The sequence below is a fragment of the Alternaria hordeiaustralica genome (genome assembly GCF_023758085.1).
Source record: "Alternaria hordeiaustralica strain BMP 2776 chromosome Unknown scaffold_25, whole genome shotgun sequence".
NCBI lineage: Eukaryota > Fungi > Ascomycota > Dothideomycetes > Pleosporales > Pleosporaceae > Alternaria > Alternaria hordeiaustralica.
This window is the reverse complement of record NW_026056797.1, coordinates 216,612-236,386: the sequence shown is the minus strand read 5'-3', so window position 1 is coordinate 236,386 and position 19,775 is coordinate 216,612. Positions and strand designations below refer to the sequence as shown.

The 19,775-nt window shown below is 53.6% G+C and overlaps 7 protein-coding genes across 7 annotated transcripts; all 7 read right to left on the bottom strand.

Moving 5' to 3' along the window:
* Positions 1 to 408: 408 nt before the first annotated feature.
* J4E84_009020 (uncharacterized protein) lies at positions 409 to 2,345 on the bottom strand (the record flags this gene model as incomplete). Its single annotated transcript, XM_049391586.1, has 2 exons — positions 409 to 2,242; positions 2,320 to 2,345. 2 exons carry the CDS (start codon positions 2,343 to 2,345, stop codon positions 409 to 411), a joined length of 1,860 nt encoding a protein of 619 aa, XP_049240714.1.
* Positions 2,346 to 4,361: 2,016 nt separating this feature from the next.
* Positions 4,362 to 6,044, bottom strand: J4E84_009019 (uncharacterized protein; the record flags this gene model as incomplete). The annotated part of the gene is made up of 3 exons (XM_049391585.1): positions 4,362 to 5,732; positions 5,782 to 5,868; positions 5,919 to 6,044. 3 exons carry the CDS (start codon positions 6,042 to 6,044, stop codon positions 4,362 to 4,364), a joined length of 1,584 nt encoding a protein of 527 aa, XP_049240713.1.
* A 1,816-nt stretch (positions 6,045 to 7,860) lies between these two features.
* Positions 7,861 to 9,715, bottom strand: J4E84_009018 (uncharacterized protein; the record flags this gene model as incomplete). The annotated part of the gene is made up of 2 exons (XM_049391584.1): positions 7,861 to 9,320; positions 9,430 to 9,715. The coding sequence occupies 2 exons, from the start codon at positions 9,713 to 9,715 to the stop codon at positions 7,861 to 7,863; spliced, it is 1,746 nt and encodes a 581-aa protein (XP_049240712.1).
* Positions 9,716 to 10,551: 836 nt separating this feature from the next.
* Positions 10,552 to 11,792, bottom strand: J4E84_009017 (uncharacterized protein; the record flags this gene model as incomplete). The annotated part of the gene is made up of 2 exons (XM_049391583.1): positions 10,552 to 10,716; positions 10,764 to 11,792. The coding sequence occupies 2 exons, from the start codon at positions 11,790 to 11,792 to the stop codon at positions 10,552 to 10,554; spliced, it is 1,194 nt and encodes a 397-aa protein (XP_049240711.1).
* A 636-nt stretch (positions 11,793 to 12,428) lies between these two features.
* Positions 12,429 to 13,322, bottom strand: J4E84_009016 (uncharacterized protein; the record flags this gene model as incomplete). Its single annotated transcript, XM_049391582.1, has 1 exon — positions 12,429 to 13,322. One exon carries the CDS (start codon positions 13,320 to 13,322, stop codon positions 12,429 to 12,431), a length of 894 nt encoding a protein of 297 aa, XP_049240710.1.
* A 1,340-nt stretch (positions 13,323 to 14,662) lies between these two features.
* On the bottom strand, positions 14,663 to 17,063 carry J4E84_009015 (uncharacterized protein; the record flags this gene model as incomplete). Its single annotated transcript, XM_049391581.1, has 6 exons — positions 14,663 to 14,804; positions 15,042 to 15,614; positions 15,706 to 15,815; positions 16,500 to 16,581; positions 16,630 to 17,024; positions 17,055 to 17,063. 6 exons carry the CDS (start codon positions 17,061 to 17,063, stop codon positions 14,663 to 14,665), a joined length of 1,311 nt encoding a protein of 436 aa, XP_049240709.1.
* A 218-nt stretch (positions 17,064 to 17,281) lies between these two features.
* On the bottom strand, positions 17,282 to 19,456 carry J4E84_009014 (uncharacterized protein; the record flags this gene model as incomplete). Its single annotated transcript, XM_049391580.1, has 1 exon — positions 17,282 to 19,456. The coding sequence occupies one exon, from the start codon at positions 19,454 to 19,456 to the stop codon at positions 17,282 to 17,284; it is 2,175 nt and encodes a 724-aa protein (XP_049240708.1).
* Positions 19,457 to 19,775: the final 319 nt, after the last annotated feature.

The following is a 19,775-nucleotide window of genomic DNA, read 5'->3' as shown; positions in this document are numbered from 1 at the left end:
TGCATGGGTGTAAAGTATCTTCGCCAGTAGGCTTCATGGTAAATGCGGGGCTGGCTTAGCGCCCCCACTAGCTCTCACTGGCGGTGGTCTGGGCAGGTTCAGAGCGCTCTTCTAACATATACCAGACAACCTGGAATCGTTGTACGCTGCCGAACAACAGCGGACCGTGGAACACAGGGACGCGGTCTTGGGGTAAATCGAGGTCCGGCTGCGCAGAACAGTTCAGACTGCATCGACATCACTGCGTTTAGAGGGCGAAACAAAAAGCCATTGATTTGCACATCACATTATCAAGGGACAGACGATTTGTTTTGAACAGTTAAATTCTCATCTTGGTATCATAGCTGCCATGCAATATGGCACATTAACTTCATACTAACTTCCCTTTCGGGATCTCCTAAAACCCATCTATGCCTTCTCATCAATAGAATGGTGGACACCGACAGTGCGGTCTCCGTGCACACTGCTCCTCCTCAAGGTCTCGTCCTTGTCGTAGTCCTGGTCAAGCTGGTTCATCTCGTCCTCAGTCTCGTTGAGGTGGTGGAACAGAATCCAGATGAGGCAACCAGCGATGAACGATGCAACGGCAAGACCAGCAAACATCCACTGGATCTTGGGGTCAACAACGAGCGGGTTGAGAGCCTCGGAGATGGCAGATCCGAAAGCGTTGGTGAGCAGGTACATGGACTGGACGAAGGACTTCATGCTGGGCGGGGCCTTGGTGTACGCATACTCGAGTCCAGTAACGGAGGCAAAGATCTCAGAGAGACCAATGAGAATGTAGGCACCGGTTTGGGCGGCAACGTGGATGTTGTTACCCTGGTGAACGCCATCGACAAGATCAGCGTCGCAGGCTAGCGGGGTCATGTAGCAAGGACCAGAGTGGTAAATGTAGTATTGGATGACGCAAGCGTAAATCATGGCGAAGGACGCAATCCAGAAACCGGCGACAATACGGTTGATGGGAGGGAAGGCGATCTTGTGCTTGCGGAGTGTGGGCATGAGCCACTGGTCGACAATGGGCAGGAAAACGATAATAGCGATGGGATCGAAGTTCTGCATCAGATCGTTGGGAATGCCGTGAAGACGCATCTGACCGGCCTGGGTGACGAAGTTGTTGGAGAAGTTGCCGTAGACGACCCAGTAGATGGGGTAGAAGCAGAAGACCTGGCAAGCAATAAGAGCACGCTTGACCTCATCGACAAAGTGGTCGTCCCAGTTGAGGACCTTGGTCTTGCCGAGGCCGGCCTGGTATGATGGCTTAGCAGCATCCATGTTGCGGTTCTTGATCATCATCCAGATAATGCGGAAGGCATCGGTAATGATGGATCCCTGAGGAGGTCGGACAACGTAGACCTTGCGGCCGAGGACGAGGACGAGCAGTCCAACGAAGAAGACGCAGAGGCAGAGCAGGTAGGCACTCCAGAAGTCGCGGTCACGTTCCAGGTAGGGAGTAGCGAGCAGAGACAGAGATCCGGCGTTGATGCACCAGTAGAAGATCATGTAAATCCTCTGGATGGTGATGGCAGGGTCAATGATAACCTTCTCGCCAGTCTTGTCATCGGTGCCAATGACCATTTGTCTCCTCTTGTATTGATCGGCAATCAAGGGCGCAACGTTGGACTTGATACCTCCAGTTCCGAGACCGATGATGATAATGGCAACAATGTAACCAGCGAGACCGGCGCCGTGATCCAGAGCGGTAGGAATGGATGTGCAGGTGAGGACAATAAGACCGAGGATGTAGACGCAGCAGAAAATGACGATGGTGTTGTACTTTCCAAGGTACTGATCGGCAATGATGGCACCGAGAATGGGAGTAACATAGCACCAGAACTGGAAGAAGGTGGTGAGACCAGTGGCTCCCTGGTGACCCATACCGAGCGCACCGCGACCTTCTTCACCGCTGCGAGGACGCGAGATGTAGTTTTGGAAGATACCGGAAGCACCATAGTAGGTGAAACGTTCGCAGAGCTCGACAATGGCGACTAAGAAAGCGCTCTTGGGGAGCGGCTCTCCAACCTTGCGGAGTGTCTTCAACTCCTCGGCGGTGGGCCTGATGCCACCAATGCCATCCTCTTCTTGGACATAGGAAGCAGCATCGGAGTGGGAGCCAGCAGTGAGCGCGGCGTCCTTCTCGGTGGAAACATGCGCGCCGGCAACGTTGGAGTCGTTGATGGTGGCACCGTAGAGGTGAGGGTGCTTGTCAGCGACCTCTTGGCCGTGCTGGAGTGCCTCAGCGCTGTCAAACATGTCAGTAACCCGTATTAATCCCAGTGGACCCGAGTACCAAAGGGCCGACGGGGAAGCAGAACATACGCAGTAGTCTCGTGGGCGGTAGCCATGGTTTCAGATCTCAATTGCGACCAAAGATTCGGTCAATAGAGAGGCAGCCCAGAGTGAGTGTGACCAGAGGGTGAGAGGGAAATCCGGTAACACCTGGAGTCATACCAGAAGAACGAAGACACCTCCATATTTAACCCACCCCCTCGTTGAGCACACGCGGTACCCACATGGCATTCACCTACCCAATGGCTCCGACGTTCGCCTCTGTCGCTCGAGGGCAGTGGGACCAAGCACGCACAAGCACTCTCGCCAGGCCCGATGTAACGTCTTGATAGCCCTGGTTCTAACCAGATAAGCATAGTCGTCCGGTACAAAGCCTGTCGAAGCCTTCCCTTGGCAGCTTAGTCGCGCCACTGCCCGCTCGGCGTGCAGACAACCGATTCGCCCCCAACCCGGAACACCTGCAAGCACCTGCCAAACGCGGCGATGGCACGCGGTGATCTTACGTTGGTGTTTGTGACAGAGTAGTTGGTTACCACACCTCAATGTGGTGCCGGGCTGCCGGGCCCTCGCCTGGAAATACAGTCGTTGTGGTTCGCCAGTCCGCCAGTTCGCTTCGATGTAAGGCACACCCCGGCATGATCAATACTCGTATAAAAAACCGCAAACGCAAGTCTAGCTGCAGTCATGCTAACCGCTGTGCCGCCACAGAGATAGGAAGGCATCGGCAAATCCTGCAACCAAAAGATCCAACCCTTTCCATTACACAGCACCGACCGACCCATAATCTTTCCAATCTCCAGCCTTCCAGACACTCATCTGTTTGCAGAAAATTTGCGTGGCCGGCCCACTCCGATTTGCGGAAAGTAGTAATGGTTCTGCCATTCTCTCCGGTTTCAGGGACCAGGTCCGCCGAATCTAACGACCTCGGTTTCTTCTCTAAACGGTCCCGGGTACACACTAGCTCGGGCAACGCCGAGAGAGATAAGCTTCTGACCCGCCGTGGAGCTGTTCTCTCGCGCATGGTCATCTCGCCTAGACACGCTCGATTGGGGATTCCTGCCTCGACATGGCCAATGGGTCTGGGAGGATCTCCGCATCGCGCGCTTATTAGGTGCTTAGTGGGGAATTTAAGCGGTGGTTGGGTCTTGGATGTTGGTGTGGGATCAATGTCTGATAGCGGTGACCGAGGATCAGGCGAGTAACGGGCGTAAGACGATGATGATCTGGCAGCGTGATAACTGGACAGTCGCCATTGCCGTGTGTCTCGTTACTGTGAAAGCGCTGTGATGTGAAAGTGAAAGCACTGCATTGGAGGATGTTTCCTGAGATTCAATATGTCCATTCCGTCATCACACGCAATTTCCGTTACAAGCACGGCTGGGCTGCAGCGCCCAGACACGGAAGGCGCGGTCAAGCTTTGTTACCGACACACATCAATCTGTCAGCGGCGCAGTGGCGCGCCTGAACCTCGGGACGCCTACATGGCCCTTGGCTAAGCGCGCAATCCCCGCGTTAATCCCGGGCTTTCCCTTGCCTATGCGATTCTTGCGGCTTTCCGTGTGCCTGTCGTTGAGGCTTCCAGAAGGTCACTCCTGCAGCAAGCATGGCGGTACGCCGGTACCCACGGCTCAACCCACAGATCTGGAAGCTGCTTATCCTTGTGCCCACATAAGCTCCATAGTATTAGCTTGGTATATGCTTGGAGTGCTTCGTGTCACAGGGCGCGAGTGGAGATGTTGCCCACTTGGGCATACTACCCACAGCATCAGCACGGAGCAACTGAGACACGCGACCTGCCAGCTACTAATTTAGTTGGGTGGTTGGTGTAAACGGTGAGATAAGGATACGAGTACGCAAAGTCACGTTTTGTGATATCTTTTAATTATGTTTACCTCATCTACTCGTCGAATACACAACGATGCAATCAAGCTTCATCCGGCTCTCTACACGCACCCCGCGATCGACGACAACCTATCGCCTTAGCTTTTCGTACAAATATCCTCCCAAACAATAAAGAAAGTTGACACATGATGCGTCGGGTACTGTGAATAACAGAAGGAAACAGTCGACGCTTATGATGATGGACCGTTGGGACCGGTAGTGTTGGGGTCACAACATTGCTTTCCTCCACCACAGCTGTCGGGGCACTCTAGAAGACAGGCGTCAGGGCCGCCCTTGACGCTGGGGTTCTTGCTCTTGCGACCACCATCTTCCGCGCCGCTTTCGTCTGAGCCATGTGCCGAGTGGTCGTGGCTAGCGTCGAGGCAGAACTCGGGCTGGATGGTCGAAGAGTGAATACCGTACTGGTGGAGGCATTCGCGGATTTGGCGCGCGAGATCCATGTAGCGTGCTGAGCCCTGACCCTTGAAGTCAAAGTCGACCTGGACGTGGAGGGATGCGATGAGCTTAGTGTCTGATAGTTGCCAGACGTGGAGGTGATGGCAGGAGACGATGCCTGTGAGGTCAGTAATGTCGTCGGTGATGTCGTCGATGGACAGGTTTTCCGGGACGGCTTGAAGAAGGATACGAGATGCAGCCTTGCACAGGGGTAGAGCAGACAGGAGGATGATGACGGTGATGAGCAGAGATACCGCGGGGTCGGCATACATCCTCCAGGAGTAGTCGGTAAGCCAGATGAACAGGGCAGTGGCAATGACACCAATGTTGCCCAGGGCATCACCCAAGACATGTAGGAAAACACCGCGCATGTTCAGATCAGCGTGAGAGTGACCATGTCCACCTCCCGATACCTCCTTCTTGGGCTGGTTGTGCTTGTGGCCCTTGTGGTTGTCCTTCTGGCTAGTCTTGCCGTTCCCGTGAGCATGGTCGTGAGAATGGTCGTGCGAGCCGTGGCTCTTAGGCTTAGATAGAAGCGAAGTCTGCTCAGTAGGCTCCTCGTCCTCGACGACGTCGTTGTCCTCGTCATCTGCCTCATCGTCGTGCGCGCGGGAAGACTCGATGATGCTGTTCCTGAAGGAAGAGGGGTGTACGTAGATCTCGTCGATGGTTGCGTAGTTGCGTGAGTGCGATCGGCTGTGGCGCTTGTTCTTCTTTGCGGTTGCTTTGGAGGGGCTTTGGGTGAGGTTCGACGGGAAGCCGACGCGGTTCTGGGGCAGCACATCGGCTATATTGCCGCGCTCGTCCGCAACGGCATGGTCATGCGCATCGATGCCGTGAGAGTGTCCCTCCTCAGCGTGCGAGTGTGCGTCGTTTCCGTGTGAATGACCGCCGTGGGAATGGCCGCCGTGACCGTGGTCGTGGAAGAGGAAGAGGCCGACAATGTTGGACAGGAGGCCGCAAGAACCGACGATGAGGATGATAACCGGGTGGGAAACGTCCTGAGGCTCGACGAAGCGCTGGATGGCCTCGAGGAAGATGGAGAGACACAGCGCGACGAGGAAGACGCCGTTGATGAGAGCGCCCAGGGTTTCCGCGCGTTGCCACTGCTCCAAGTTAGCATAGCCATTACATGCCAGACGCGAGGCTTCTTACTCCGTATGTGTATGTCTTCGAGTTGGTCTTTTGGCTAGCGACCTTGACGGCCCATAATCCAACGAGGAGCGATATGACATCGTTCAACTGCGCGTCGTGTCAGCATCATCACTGGCGGCGAGGCCAGATATACGCACCATGTGGAACGAGTCGGCGACCAGCGCCAAAGAGTGCACCGTGTAACCCGCGATGAGCTCGACAAAGAAGAAAGCCGTGTCGATAGCCAGCAGGATCATGATGCGCGTCGATTTGGAGAGCCCCATGGTGGCGGTATCGGAGCGCCGTGGACGCTGTATCGGACTGGAGTGATGGCGGCGCAAAGGGTGCGATCGGGGCTTCGTCGCCTATTATACAACTGCAGAGGTTTGTTGTGTTGGCAAGGACGCAGAAAAGGGTTTGGATCCACGGTTCACAATGCGCGCTGAATTCAGAAACAAAGTCGCACTAGACATTGCGTCAAGGCTCATCCAGGCCGGTCCGCGTCCCCCGCCACCATCTGCCCTCAGCACCCTAAGCACTCCGCCCAAAATGGCTCTGTGAGGCAGCGTAACGGCCCTATCTGCCCAATGTAACTTTAATCGCCTCAAACATCATCATCTCTCCAAATTCTTGGGGACATTTGGCGGTCCTGTTTGCTGCTCGCTGACTCCCCTAACACTTCCAACGTATACCGAAGCCCAAGACCAAATGCGTCCATTTCAATAGCCAACTTACCCACAAAGACGGCAGACCTTTCCAACGCTTTGCCCCGCATAGTTACTACGGTTTGCCGCTGTGCCTTCCGCCGACTTCAGTGCCGCAGCTTGAACAGTGAGCATGGCTAGTCGAAAGGGTCTTACATGGACCCACAGCAAACGATGACTATCCGCTATTCGAGACATGTTTGAAGCGTAACGACGCTCGTACAACTCCTACATGACTAGTTCTCGACCTCTGCTCGTGGCTGGTGCGCTGACTAACCACATGCTGTGGCATGTGAACAGGCACTACTCATCCTCCAAAATACGTCTTCTCCACGTCCACTCCAACGAGTACTGCAAACGTGCCCAACAGCAACAACCCCATCAACGCCATAACGAGTCCTACTTCCCACCCTCCCGCCATCGCCTTGCCTCTCACAAGCGCTTGCTGTAGTCTCCAAAACCTCATCGCTCCAACCAAAACTACTACAATCGCCATGCAGATGAAGGTCGCTGCAAGTGGTTTGCCAACCTTGTAGAAGCCAAAGTGCGAGTTGGGCGTAGACGAGTGTTGCAAGTGGAACAGTTGGGCAGTCACGATACCCGTCATAACAAGAATGAGGGAGGTACGAAGGTAGCCCAGGAAGGTGCGTTCGAGTGCTGAGGCGTAGTCAGCGGTTAGATTGTCTAAAGGGGCAAAGGGAAGGAGACATACCTAGATGATCTCTGTGCGCCCCTTCGTCGATGCTAAGACTGACATGTCTAGTCCAGAACCTAATGACTGGGTCATGCCACCGCTCTCTCCTACCCACTTCCTCTCCATCGCTTCGATCCTCATACACATCAATATGTGTACTCACACTATCCACATTGGAAGTACGGCGTCTTAGGTCATCTCTAGACCCATGCGACGAGCTGCGCAGTGATGTGTCGCGTGATCGTAGACTAGCGAAACTGGGCGTCGCATGCGCTTCATTTGCTTCAGCAATCCTTTCGCGATGTAGGGGAACTAGTTCTTTTGCAAAGCGCTGTCGCTCGTAGCGCACTGCATCCTCGGAATCGGGGTGTGGCTCAGCATAGGCGTGATGATGTAGAGCAGCCGCAGGTAGGTCAAGTGGTGCCAGCGCGTGAGATGATGTCGGTTCGCTCATCAGTTGCTTCTGGAGTTGTGCAGAGGTTGTAAAAGTGGGAGCGTGTTATTAGACATGATAACACTTGCTTGGTTCGTAAGTGACGGTATCGGCTGGTCGGTCGGCTGATCGGCGTATTACCCTAGGAAGCTCATTCAAAGCCGCATGTTTTACACCAACATCTCGAATGCTCAATTCTAATAGATATTAATATTACGTTACACATGCTTCTTCGTGACCACCTCCTGCCCTTCCTATCAACAGCTTCCTCATGCAAGCGCCAATCCACCGACGACCACAACAGCAGCAACGTACACCTGCTCCATGACCCCATGTGTCGCTCTTGCCGCAGCACCGCTCGATGTGCTCGCAGGGGCAGCTTCCGTATTAGATGCTGAGCTCGAAGGAGAAGCAGTAGGCGTAGGAGTCCTCGCAGACCCAGTCTCCTCAACATCATCCGGCGCATCAAAGAGTTCATTTCCGTCACTCGCCATCGTCCAGCCCAGCGCGGTTCCATCACCGCTAACAGCCTTTCCACGTACAAAGCCCTCCAACTCGACATCCTGAAGACTGATTGTCGTTTCGAATCCCGTTCTCCTTGCCAGAGTAACGTTGGTCCAGGTACGTGAATCGCTAGCATTGGCTGTGCATACAACCCAACTCTCAACCTCGGTGGCACCGTTCCAAGAAAAGAACGCCGTGTTGCCGTCTTGGTCCCAGTGCACATCCGGCTTGGTTGATGGCCTACCCTCCCATTGCTGGCGGTACGCTCGGTATGCGTTTACGACGTTGCTTTTGCCGAATTGCACATCGAGCAAGACATTGCCTTCGTGATCTAGCTCGGTGAAGTAGGGCTGGCTGCCAAATCCAAGCATAAAGTTTGTTGTTTCGTTGGAGGGATCGATGGCTTGTAAGCTGCCTTCGAATGTGCCAAAGGTTTTGCCCAGATTGGTGAACTCGGTAATCAGTTTGACAGTCTTCTCATCCTGGTTGACGTCGAGCAAAAGACCTCGCGAGTAGCCGATTGTTTCGGTGGGCCCGTTGTCGAAGAGCGTCATGCGTGTTTGGTCTTCGTCCACCCAGCGAGCATCGTGCTGGAACGCGAAGGTAACCGCTGGGTCAACATCAAAGTCCGACTGACGACCTTGAAGACGCCAGATGATGCTTCCATCTTGTCCAGAAATCTTGTAGATGCAGTCCATGACACGCGCTGAGACCAGGTAGTCGCCGTTTTTGTCCTTTTCAACCGAGTTGATGTGGAAGTAATCCCACGGCGCTTCTTCGGACTGGCCAACGTCGGATGGTAGAGAGTTGTACGACTCGTTGATGCCAACATGCGTACTGGCGTTCCACTCAAAGACAATATCCCCAGTCTCGATGTTGATCTCCTGGAAAGTGTTCTCGAACAGCCAACCATTCTCAATACCCCCAGACGCTGTCAGATCCCATGGAATACCATGATAGATCAAGACAATCGCAGTGTCATCGGCGGTGATGAGGAACTCGTGGATATCGCCCATTTCGTCTCCGAACCGGCTGACTTGGAAATGTGCAATCTCATCATAGCTCTGGTTGAGGATATGGTACGAGCCGCGTCCGTAGCCGTTCAGTAGCTCACCCGACCAGAGTGTGAGTACAGGCTCGCCCTTGTACGTTTGCGTCTTGAAATCGAAGGGTTCGCTGTAATTCCCGGTCCACACAAGCGAGCCCATGCGGTCGTCCGAGAATTCTGGTTACACAGATTAGCACATGGATGTCGCGTGATACGATAGGGCTGACCCAATGCAGGGTTCATGTCACAACCCTCAACCAGCTTCCTGGGAAATAGAACGACATACCGAATATCGCTGGCCAATTCTGCCCACTCGTAGGCAGACCGTTGATTCCCAGAAATACATGTCCACTCATCAATGCGGTGCCGTTGCGATTGATCTGCATCTGCGGTGGCTTCACATCCTCATTAGATCTGTAAGTCTGGTACGGCGTGCCACTTGGATCTTCAGCTCCATAGCTATCGAAGTCATAGCTGACAGAGTCCTGCGCGGTAACGAGAGGCAGTAGTAGAGACGAGAGCTGCAACAGCGCAAGGCTAGCCTCAGTAACGACTGAATGAACTCCGCGCATCGTGACGGCACACACTTAACGACTGACTGGAGCAGAACGAGACGAAAGCGACAGCAGGCAGCGACAGGATATAGTAGTAAAGGATTCAGAGCATAAAGAAAGAGGACAAGCAGGCTGAGAACAAAAGGCACCTGCACAAAAAAGGCGGCCAGCCGTCATGTACCCCGGCCAGGGTGCGGCTGTTGGCTTCCCAGCTCATCTCCTCAATCCGGTCTGTCGATTGCTTACACTTGGCCCGGATAAGCTGAGCAAGCCACGCGCATTGGGCCTAACACGTCTCTCTTAGGCGCAGGTCATGGGGTATGTGATCCTCTTCGATGCAGCTTGTAGCTTTTGGCTGGACAGCTGCAGGGTGTGGGGCCGCGGCATGTTAAGGGCCCAGAGTATAGCAGCCTACAAACCATCTATTACACGTATGATTATGCTGCCCATTCACCGGTTCTGGCTCTGCGGCTGGGTACTTGCAGACGGTGTTCGTAGGCTGACGACGGCTTTGTTGTGACGCAAAGTAAACAGCAGGCTGAAGTCAGGCGTGCTAACGGCACGCGTTGATGATACGGACAACTGTGCCGTGTGCGCCACAAAATGAAATGCGGCTGCCGCGTCGAGCGGGGCTTGAAGGATGATTCGTACACCACCGCCACAGTCTTTCACTCTCGCTTATCGCTTGCCAGGTTTTACGGAAAATTACTGATGGTTAGCGCGGCATTATATCTCCACTTACATAAAGCAGGTTCTTGTGGGTCGGTGGATGCATGCATCGTGATGCCAAGTCAGGATGAATTCGTCGGCTTATGTTACCGTCTTGACCTCTTGGGCTGTTCTGCAAATCGGCTCTACTTACTCATAAACTTTGATGCCATGTTTAATACACTCCCAAGACCGCCACCAGAGTTACCGCCGCTACCAGCACTGCCTCCGCCCATCTGCGACTTCAAGTAGAACTTGAGAGCCATCTGTGCAGCCTGCGCAATGGCATCCTGCTTAGTAGCACTCGGGTCCTACGCGTGTCAGTAACGATACCAGGTATGTTGAGCTTGTGACTTACGGTCTTGCCCTCGCTCTGCTGCTTATCGAAAAGCTGGGCCGCCTGTCCCATGGCCATGCCGATGAACTTGTTCTGTCCGCCCTTGGCATCCTCGTTGCTGCTGTTGTTGAACATCTTCATGGCTTGCATAGCAGCAGCAGCTCCGACGTTGTTTGAGCTGGCTTGCTCGCTACCGCCACCGCTACCGTAGAACTTCTCGTGCTGCTTAACAGCGTCGTCCTCGTCAACATCCTCATCCTTGAGCTTGTCCTTCTTGCCGGACAGCATGCCAAGGACATTGCTGAAGAGGTCGTTGTCGCCGCTGTTACCAGACTCGCTCGATGCGTGCTGGGCTGCACCAGAAAAATCATCTGAGCTGCCGCCGTAGCCGCCGCCACCGCCGTAGGATGTGCCAGAAGATTGTTCGCCCTCATGGTGACCGGATCCGCCGTAGCCTCCCGAGTTACCTCCTCCATAGCTGCCACCTGATGGGCGGTCATTGTAGCTATCACCTCCGGATGGGCGGTCGTTGTAATTGCTGCCTCCGGATGGACGATCGTTGTAGCTGCTGCCTCCAGACGGACGGTCATTGTAGTTGTCGCCGCCGCCTGAGTAGCCACCGCTTGGACGTGACTCCTGGCGGCTTTCGTGTCCATATCCTCCGCCACCCGAGTAACCTCCACTGGGGCGGTCACCGCCATATCCTCCTCCACCCTCTTGTCGTCGTCCACCGTGGTCTTCGCGTCTGTCATCACCTAGCGCAGGGCCACCGTAGCCGCCTTCCTGTGGTCTTCCATGTTCTTCTCTGCGCTCACCACCCCCACCGTAGCCACCGGAGGAGCCATAGCCACCTCCACCTCCACCGCCACCCCTCCTCTCTTCGTCGCCAAGAGCAGGTCCTCCGAAGCCTCCCTCCTGGGGACGGCCGTATTCTTCGCGGCGGTCACCGCCACCGCCGTATCCGCCCTGTTCGTTTCCGCGGCGGTCGTCCCCCCGGCCACCGTAGCCAGACTCCTGGCCGTACTCGCGGCGGTCGTCGTTGTAGGACATTTTGTAGGGTCGAGAGTCTGGATATGTGTTAGCAACCAATGCGCCAAGCTGCACTACTCTGGAAGTGCCGATGTAACTATGAAGCGTAGCGTCGATGCTTGCCAGTCTGACGAACGTTCAGAACGCTTCACCAGAAGCTTGCTCCGATGCCTAGGAGCAGCGAAGCTTCATTAGACCGAGGCGAGCATCCAAGCTCGCAGCTGATCAATGCCTATGAGAGTGGAAAACTTACAATTTGTGGTGAGTAGAAGAGTGAATGGGTTGAGTGTTGACAAAATGTGTATGCGTAGATGTGTGTTTAAGGGGATGTAGGCTTCAAGTGACAGACTGGCAGCTATAGCTCTGGGCCCCTCCAAGCATGAGATTGCCCCGCTAGTGACGTACACCACGCGGCAAGCTTCTCTGTCATGATTCGCGCTAGTGTTACAGTAACATCTGCGCTGTCTGGGCTCGCATGTTATGTCACGTCACGCGATTCATCGATTGGCGGTCAGGGTCTTTAGGGTACAATTGGTTTGCACTTCTACATACTATAGTAGCCTCGGCGCAAAAACTGCACTACGGGAGCCAAGCGACGATTTGCAGCCATGAGCGGCCATACCGAATCTACCGACCAGCATGGTATTACACCAACCCTTAGTAGTCATCGCTTCGCCTGTTTGAGCTACCATATCCCGAGCTCTCGCGGTCGTTGGAGCCGTAGCTGTCTTCGTTCTTGCGTCCAGAGCTTCCGTACGAGTCATTGTCGTCACGGCCCGAAGAGCCTCCATACCCAGAAGAAGTGTTGCCGGAGCCATAGGAAGTTTCTTCAGAAGCTCCAAAGCCACCGGAGGACTTGTTGCTGGAGCCGTAGCTGTCGCTGTCCGTCTTGCGGTTGGACGAGCCGTACGAGTCATCATCGTCCTTGCGGTTCGATGAGCCGTAGCTCGACTGGTTCTTGCTACCATACGAGTCGTTGTCATCGGTACGGTCCGAAGAACCGTAGCTGGACTGCTTGTTGCTGCTGTACGAGGAATCGTTGTTGTCGTTGTCGTTGCGGTCCGAAGAACCGTAGCTGGACTTCTTGTTGCTGCCGTACGAGTCTTCATCGTTGTCGTTACGGTTCGATGAGCCATAGCTCGATGATTTGTTCTCGGAACCGTAAGTGTCGTCACTGTCCTTACGGTCGGAGGAGCCATAGCTAGACTGCTTGTTGCTACCATAGGAGCCCTCGTCGTTGTCGTTGCGGTTCGAGGAGCCGTATCCGGAGGACTTGTTGCTAGACCCATAAGAGTCGTCGTTGCGGTCTGAGGAGCCGTAGCTAGACTTCTTCTCGGACCCGTAGGTATCATCGTCATCACTCTTACGGTTGGAGGAACCGTACGAAGTGCTGTCGTTGTCATTCGACCCGTAGCTAGACTTCTTGTTGTCGTAGGACGAGTCCTGGTCGTTTCCATATCCAGAAGACTTGGAGCCGTACTCGTTATCCTCACGGTTGCTGCTACCGTAGCCTGAAGTACGATCCTCGCGGTCGTTGTCGTTATAAGACATGTTGATAGAGATGTGTTTGAGTGAAAGACTCTGAAGGGTTGGAATATTTGGTAGAGAAGTTACTTGCTGATTGTTGAACACTGACTGTCGTGGCAGGCCTCTTCCTCTTTATATGCGTCCTCTCGAGGGCAGCGTACCCCTCTATCACCCCGCAATGCCGAAAGCAGGTTTGGTGTTGTTCATCCCGCCTATGCTGTATTACTATCGCTGTGACCCCTGTGAAGCTGAGCCGTACATTCGGACCGCTCTAGATCTCGGCAAAGTCCGGATGTGCCTTGGTTCAGCGGCAGCTCATCACCAAAACTGTCATGGTGAGTGATTGAGTCTTCATCGTGGCACCGCAAAGCCACCGCAAAGAAATGGTCCAGGAAGGATGAGAGAGTCTAATGTGGCCTGTTACAGCATAGAACGACCTCACCAACTCTCGTAGTATCACCGTGGATGCACCGAAGCTGAAATTGCGGGATTAATGCGGTGGCTGATCGTGGTTACACTTTGTTCGGACACGTCTGGAGAGTTGGAGGGGTAGCTATCGAGTGGGCGTGGGCGAATAGAGCAAGTGCGATCGGACACGGGATGACCGAGGGGTGGGACATCGAGCACGCAAGCGACATGGGTTGCGAACTGGACCTACACAGCACAGCCACCTCAGCCACGCTTCCAGCCACGGCCTAACCCACAATTGATTAATGTATGTGCTAGAGAGATACCTCCAGAAAGTAAGTAGGTTCCACGTGACTGCGATTACGCGGTATGGTTCGCTTCCATTTGTCTTCATTTGTGCAACCAACGCGTCCGTCTGGACTTGCACGATCACCAGCGTACGTGGCACCAGCAAAGGCTCTTGCTGAACCCATACTGTAATTTCGTTCATCGATGTACGTCTCCACTCATACTGCGTAGGCTGTTGGTTGCCTTCACACATATCTTGCTCTAGATTGCAGGCTCATTGCCGGGAAGACTCTGCTTCAATTCAGAGGTCGCACGCTCGATCTTTACTGCCATTGACCCTTGACAGAGATATCTTGCAAACGCCGCCGGCGTTATGCCATTGTCCGTGACAGTAAAAAGATCAGCGCCCCACTCGATCAGAAGATCCAGCACGTCTTCATGGTCATGCGCAATTGCCTCGATAGTTGGTGTCCAGTTGTCCCAAGTTTTCACGTTGATGTCGCAACCGTACTCCTTGAGTTTTCGCACTATATCCAGATCTCCACCACGACAAGCTCGGTAGAATGGAGTGGCTCCGGATGTCGAAGGTACATGTGGATTTGCCCCATGCGCCAGCAGCATCTCGAACACCTCGGACGCACCATACTCGGCCGCGAAATGTATCGGAGTCATAGCTCTTGTGAATCCGGTTCGGAACTTGGCTGCTCAGCGTTCGCACCATGTTCTAGCAAATAATTTGCTATGTAACGGTTGTTCTTTTTGGCCGCTACAGCTAGGCATGTCAGACCGTTTTCGAAGGTATAATCCAGGCTAGGTAATTGTTGGATCAGATTCTTTGCAGTGTCGTTCAACCCAAGCCAAATGCATAAGCAGATAGGGGAATAATCAAGGAAGTCGGTGTCGGTGTAGGTGATCGAAAGCAAATCCTGCCATCTTTTGTAGCAAGGTGGCCCCTCCACAGAATTGAAGAACGAATATCCGAAAGGGATGCCGGTGATTCTTGCTGACCACTGGCAGTAGTCTCCTGCATGCCTCGCATGCATGTACCAGTTGAATGCAGCATATACGCGAAACACGTATATCTCATCAACGTCCGGATCCAGACTTTCCTCCAATGGCTTACTGAACGCATCGAAAGTTAGGTATCGTAGACATAATCCCGCCATCCAAGCATGCGCCTCGTTCTTGCCGACGTAGAACTTGTTAACTGGACTTTGTCGGATCTCATCAGAGCTGAGATACTCTTGGAATGAGTAATGACAGAGTTTCACTACGCTGATTAGTCCGTCCATGTCTTCGATGCGTACAAGAGCAGATATAGGTTCCAGGATATCGAACGGATCCGTAGCTACAGCGTCATGGTCCAGATCATGTTCCTCGGGTTCTATGGCCAAGACCTCTGCTAGCTGGCGAGCAGTCATGGGTGAAGCAGCAGCAACAAGACACCGGAATAGTTTCTGTACCTCTTGAATCTTCGTTGGGTATCGTGTCGCGATGTTGTGTAGAAGTATTTGGTACGTGTATCCAAGCCCATTCGGTAATCCCTGTAACATGTGCTTGATTTCCTTATCCGACTTCGCTGCACAGATGTAGTCGATCTGCAACCGTGCCTGTAACATTCTGAACTCGGTCAGCTGTCTTTCTCGAACATAAATCATGCCTCTTGAAATTGCCTGCAGCCCACATAGCTCCAGAGGAAGTGGTGACTTACGTGCCCGCGCAGAGGGATATATGCCGTTGTATGACAGGCATAATACTGTTGTTTCTCACCTTCAAAACACCTTTGGCCAAGCGCAATTGAAGTTCTTCTTTGATGTAGTGCTGGGTGTCAGGACGCATATTCTCTGCAAGAACGATGTGTGTCATGCCAAGATTTGGATATCGCCCTTGAGTTCGGGCATCGAATCGGCTCGTCAGGAGGATTCTGATACGGTAGCCTGCGCTCTTTCCGAAGTTGTGTATCGTCGTGAGACTTTGAGCTATAGCATCACCTTCAGTGGACTCGTCGAGCGCGTCCACGATGACGAATACCTCTTTCAGGCATGCCGTTGCCGAACAGATCAGTGGTATGTACTCATCTTTGTGACAAGGGCGACTGCCTTCCTTAGATTTCTCATTGTACAGCGCTCTGCCTGGTTCGAGAGACAATGGTGAAGCTTCCATCATCTGCCTCACGACGCTTGCAGCGAAGTTTTCATGCGTCATTTTCGCACGATCACGATGATCGCAGAAAAAGTACACGACCGCGGTGGTATCCGTACAAAGTCGTTGAACGTGTCGAATAATAGAAGCACAAAGAAGCGTCTTGCCCGCTCCAGGAAGACCAGTAATCCACATGGTGCCAGAATCTGAGTCTTTCCAATTTTGAAATTCCTTGGAGCATAAGAGCCATTCCCCAGTCCCAGAAATATGGCGACTCAAAGCACTTGCAAGACTGACATGCGCACCATCGGAAGGCGTTGGACAGACCCAGGTTATTACCTTCTGTACTTCCTCACGGCTCACCTGCGTACGAAGCTGCTCAGACATATTCTTCACCTCGTCTGAGATTAGGCCTTGTTCCGTTTCGATGCGCCGAATCGCGGATCTGTGGACCGTTTAGGCTAGACACTCATTAGGAAGCATGCATACTCACGCAGAGTTGGCCTCGATAGCATTCGCAAGTAACCCGCGCATGTGATGAAGTCTCTGCAAGGCGTCTTTGGTCTCTTTCTCTTTGAACGGCCACATCAATTTCCTCCCGAAATTCTTCGCATCTTGACCATTGACCTGCTCGCATTTCGCCAGCGCCCGCTCGATCGACTTGAGTGTGGACTGGCATTCTTGAAAGACACCAACCCGTTCAAGAGCTTGTAGCGCATCGTCGGCAGCTGCTTTGGGCGACGTATCTGCGATTTGCTGTAATTGCGCGAGAAGGCTGTTGACGGCCGCGGTTTCCGTCAGGAGACTCCGGATCTCGCTGAGCGCTCGCGCGACCTTGGATAGGAAGTTGTAGCCGCCAGCGAGTAGGGCACCACTCAGTTGGACAAACTGAGCGACAGATGCAACTGTACCAACGACCTCAGCCATGGCATTTGGTTAGCAATGAATGCATGTGGTCGATGAGTGTGAGTGCGCGCAGTGTAGGAGTCTAGGATGGTAGGCGCGTCAGAGCTGAAGTTCAGCGCGAAGGCGGGGAGGACCCTAGCCACTTCACTTGGGCGCTCACGCTCAGCAGCCAACACTTGCAATTACATGAAATCAAAACAATAAGGCACTACGTTTGTACTACAAATCCAGGAATATTATCAAACATCCCTCCGCGACCCTTCGACAGGCCGCACCTCCTCCTCTGCCTCATTTCTCCTGTCATACGCCTCCGCCAACGCCTTCAACTCCCCCAAATCCTCAATGAGGATAGTAACATTCTGTTTTGCCATCAGCAGAAGAGCATCGAGTTCCTTCTTCTTAAGAGAGCCCTGCGTTACTTTTCCAGTCGGCAGAGGCGGGGCGACATAGCCTTCTGGCTTACAAAAGTCTAAAAGCCCGTCGTCTTTAGCACTGGGAGTTGGGGTGCGCGAGAAGATACGTGATAAAGGACTGCGGTACGTCTCACGCCTTTTCTGAATGTCGAGGAGTGTGCGCCAAACCTCCCATTCGCGCTCCCAGCATCCAGTCAGAACTTTGGTGCTGAAATCTGCTATGCGCTTTAGCTCGGTGATCTCATCTTGTAAGCTGCCATTTTCTCGATCGAGTTCTCTAATCTGGAGGTGGTTCTCTTCGAGCTGCGTGCTGAGCTGCGGAATGAGATCTTCTTCCAGGCCCCAGACGCGATCTTGGAGACCGTAGACAGCAACATGTAATCTTTGGACAAGACGAACTACTATTGGAATATCTGACGCGGCATTACTGGGCGGCACAAGTGCAGGGAATGGTGGTAGATGCGGAGGTGCCGAGTCCTGGACAACGTCGTAGTGGAGGGCGAGCTCGGAAGGTGTTAGTAGCGAACAGAGGAGGTTGAAGACATGCTCTGGCACGTTGTCGGGAAGCGCAGGTGGGTAGTGGAGGGCAGCATTACTGGAGTCCCCGCTAGAGCTTGATGGGGGATAGTAACCTGGATGTACACCGTTCGTTAGTAGAGCTGGGCTCTCGTCACTGCCTCCTCGTAATGGCCAGTTATCGGGTGTGGGAGAGCGATAGAGAGTGCGGCTTGAACTTGAATCACTGTGATGTCCAGAACTAACACCATTTGTCAGCGGCGGCTGCTGCTGCTCTTCACTCCCCCTAATATTCTCTAGTGACTGTGATGGAGGCGTCGGCTCGGTCTGAAGGCGATCATGGAATGTACTTCCAGCAATTGGGTAGCTGAAATTTGGAACAAGACCGGCGTCTATCACCGTGATGGGGTGAGCATCTTCATACCCAGTGGCTGAGTTTTGACGCACTCTTTCTTGAATCCTTGCTCTCGTGGCCGGATCAACAACATCATTACGAATGATTTCGTTAAGCGCTGTAAGCCATGTCAGTAATTCAGACTGCTCGGTCCGGTCCGAGACACCATTTGGCAGTTCTGTAGCGGGTTCCGCTTGAACTTGCACATGTACAGTGTTTGCTGAAGCTGATGGGGGAGATGGATTCGTCTGCAATGCCGAATCAACAGTAGTCCGAGGCGGCGCTGTTGGGTGCAGTCGGGCTGCGGGAATTGTCATTGTCGGTAGGCTGTGTGATGCGCTCGACTCATTCGCAGTAGCCTGTACACCAGGCTCACGGAACTGACGACTGTCTGAAGGGAAGTCCATGAAGCCATCCCACTCAATAGTGCCTGGCGTGATCGGCGCCCTCGGTGGAGATGGTTGTTCTGGAGGAGAAGGTCGCCGCTCCGGAATCTGTGTTCGCCGAACGGTAGGAGTCCTGCCGCTCCGCTCTTCCCATCGCCTGAGATTTTCCGCGTTTTGTGTGGCAGTCAAATACTCACTTGGCACAGGCCTCGGGTGCTGTGTTTGCCCAGCCGCAGCAGACTTGTTGTTCTTCTCTTCCCACCTCCTTAAGTTCTCCCTATTCTGTGAAGCCGTCAAATACTCACTTGGTACGGGCCTTGGAGGGAGCTTCTGCTCTGCTTGTGGTTTTGGACGCCGGATCGGAGTCCTATGCACCTCCTGCCGAAGCTCTCCACCTGGTGGACCAGCGTATATTGGTTCAACGTCCGAAGCTAGCATGATGCTGTTGAAGAAGAGCTGCTCTCGTGGGTATATATGGCCTCGGTACGGACCCCTATCGATGATCACCGGAAGTTCGTCAGGCGAGTCACCACTTCTGGGCCCAATACGTCCGTCATCGAGGTCATTCTCGATTTTGTCGAGAGCCCTTTGCCTCTCCTTCTCGCGTTGTGTCTCTAGCTGCCTCGGTGTAGGGGACGGCTCATGGATCGTGTAATAATGAGTTGGGCGTCGGAATGGGTGTTTGAGTCGCTGGAAGGATGGCATCGTCGTGGTTCTGATACTGGGAGTTAGGTGGCGGAGATGCTGGACAGGAGATCAGAACATGAGTGTTCGATGGTGAGGATACATGCTGGGCTGTTTGGCAGTTCCATGTGCTCGGTTGTGACAAAGGGGCGTTTGTGAACGCGCTGGCTGAACATTCGCTTCAATGCAATCGCAGAGCGGTGCGTGGCCATGGTAACATCTGGACACGTTGATCCTCGGCAAAGGTGATTTCGATGGTTTGGAAGGGACAACACAGACAGACCACAATCTATGCGGTAAGGTTGGAACGGAGTAGAGGGGTACCGTGATATGTTGGAGC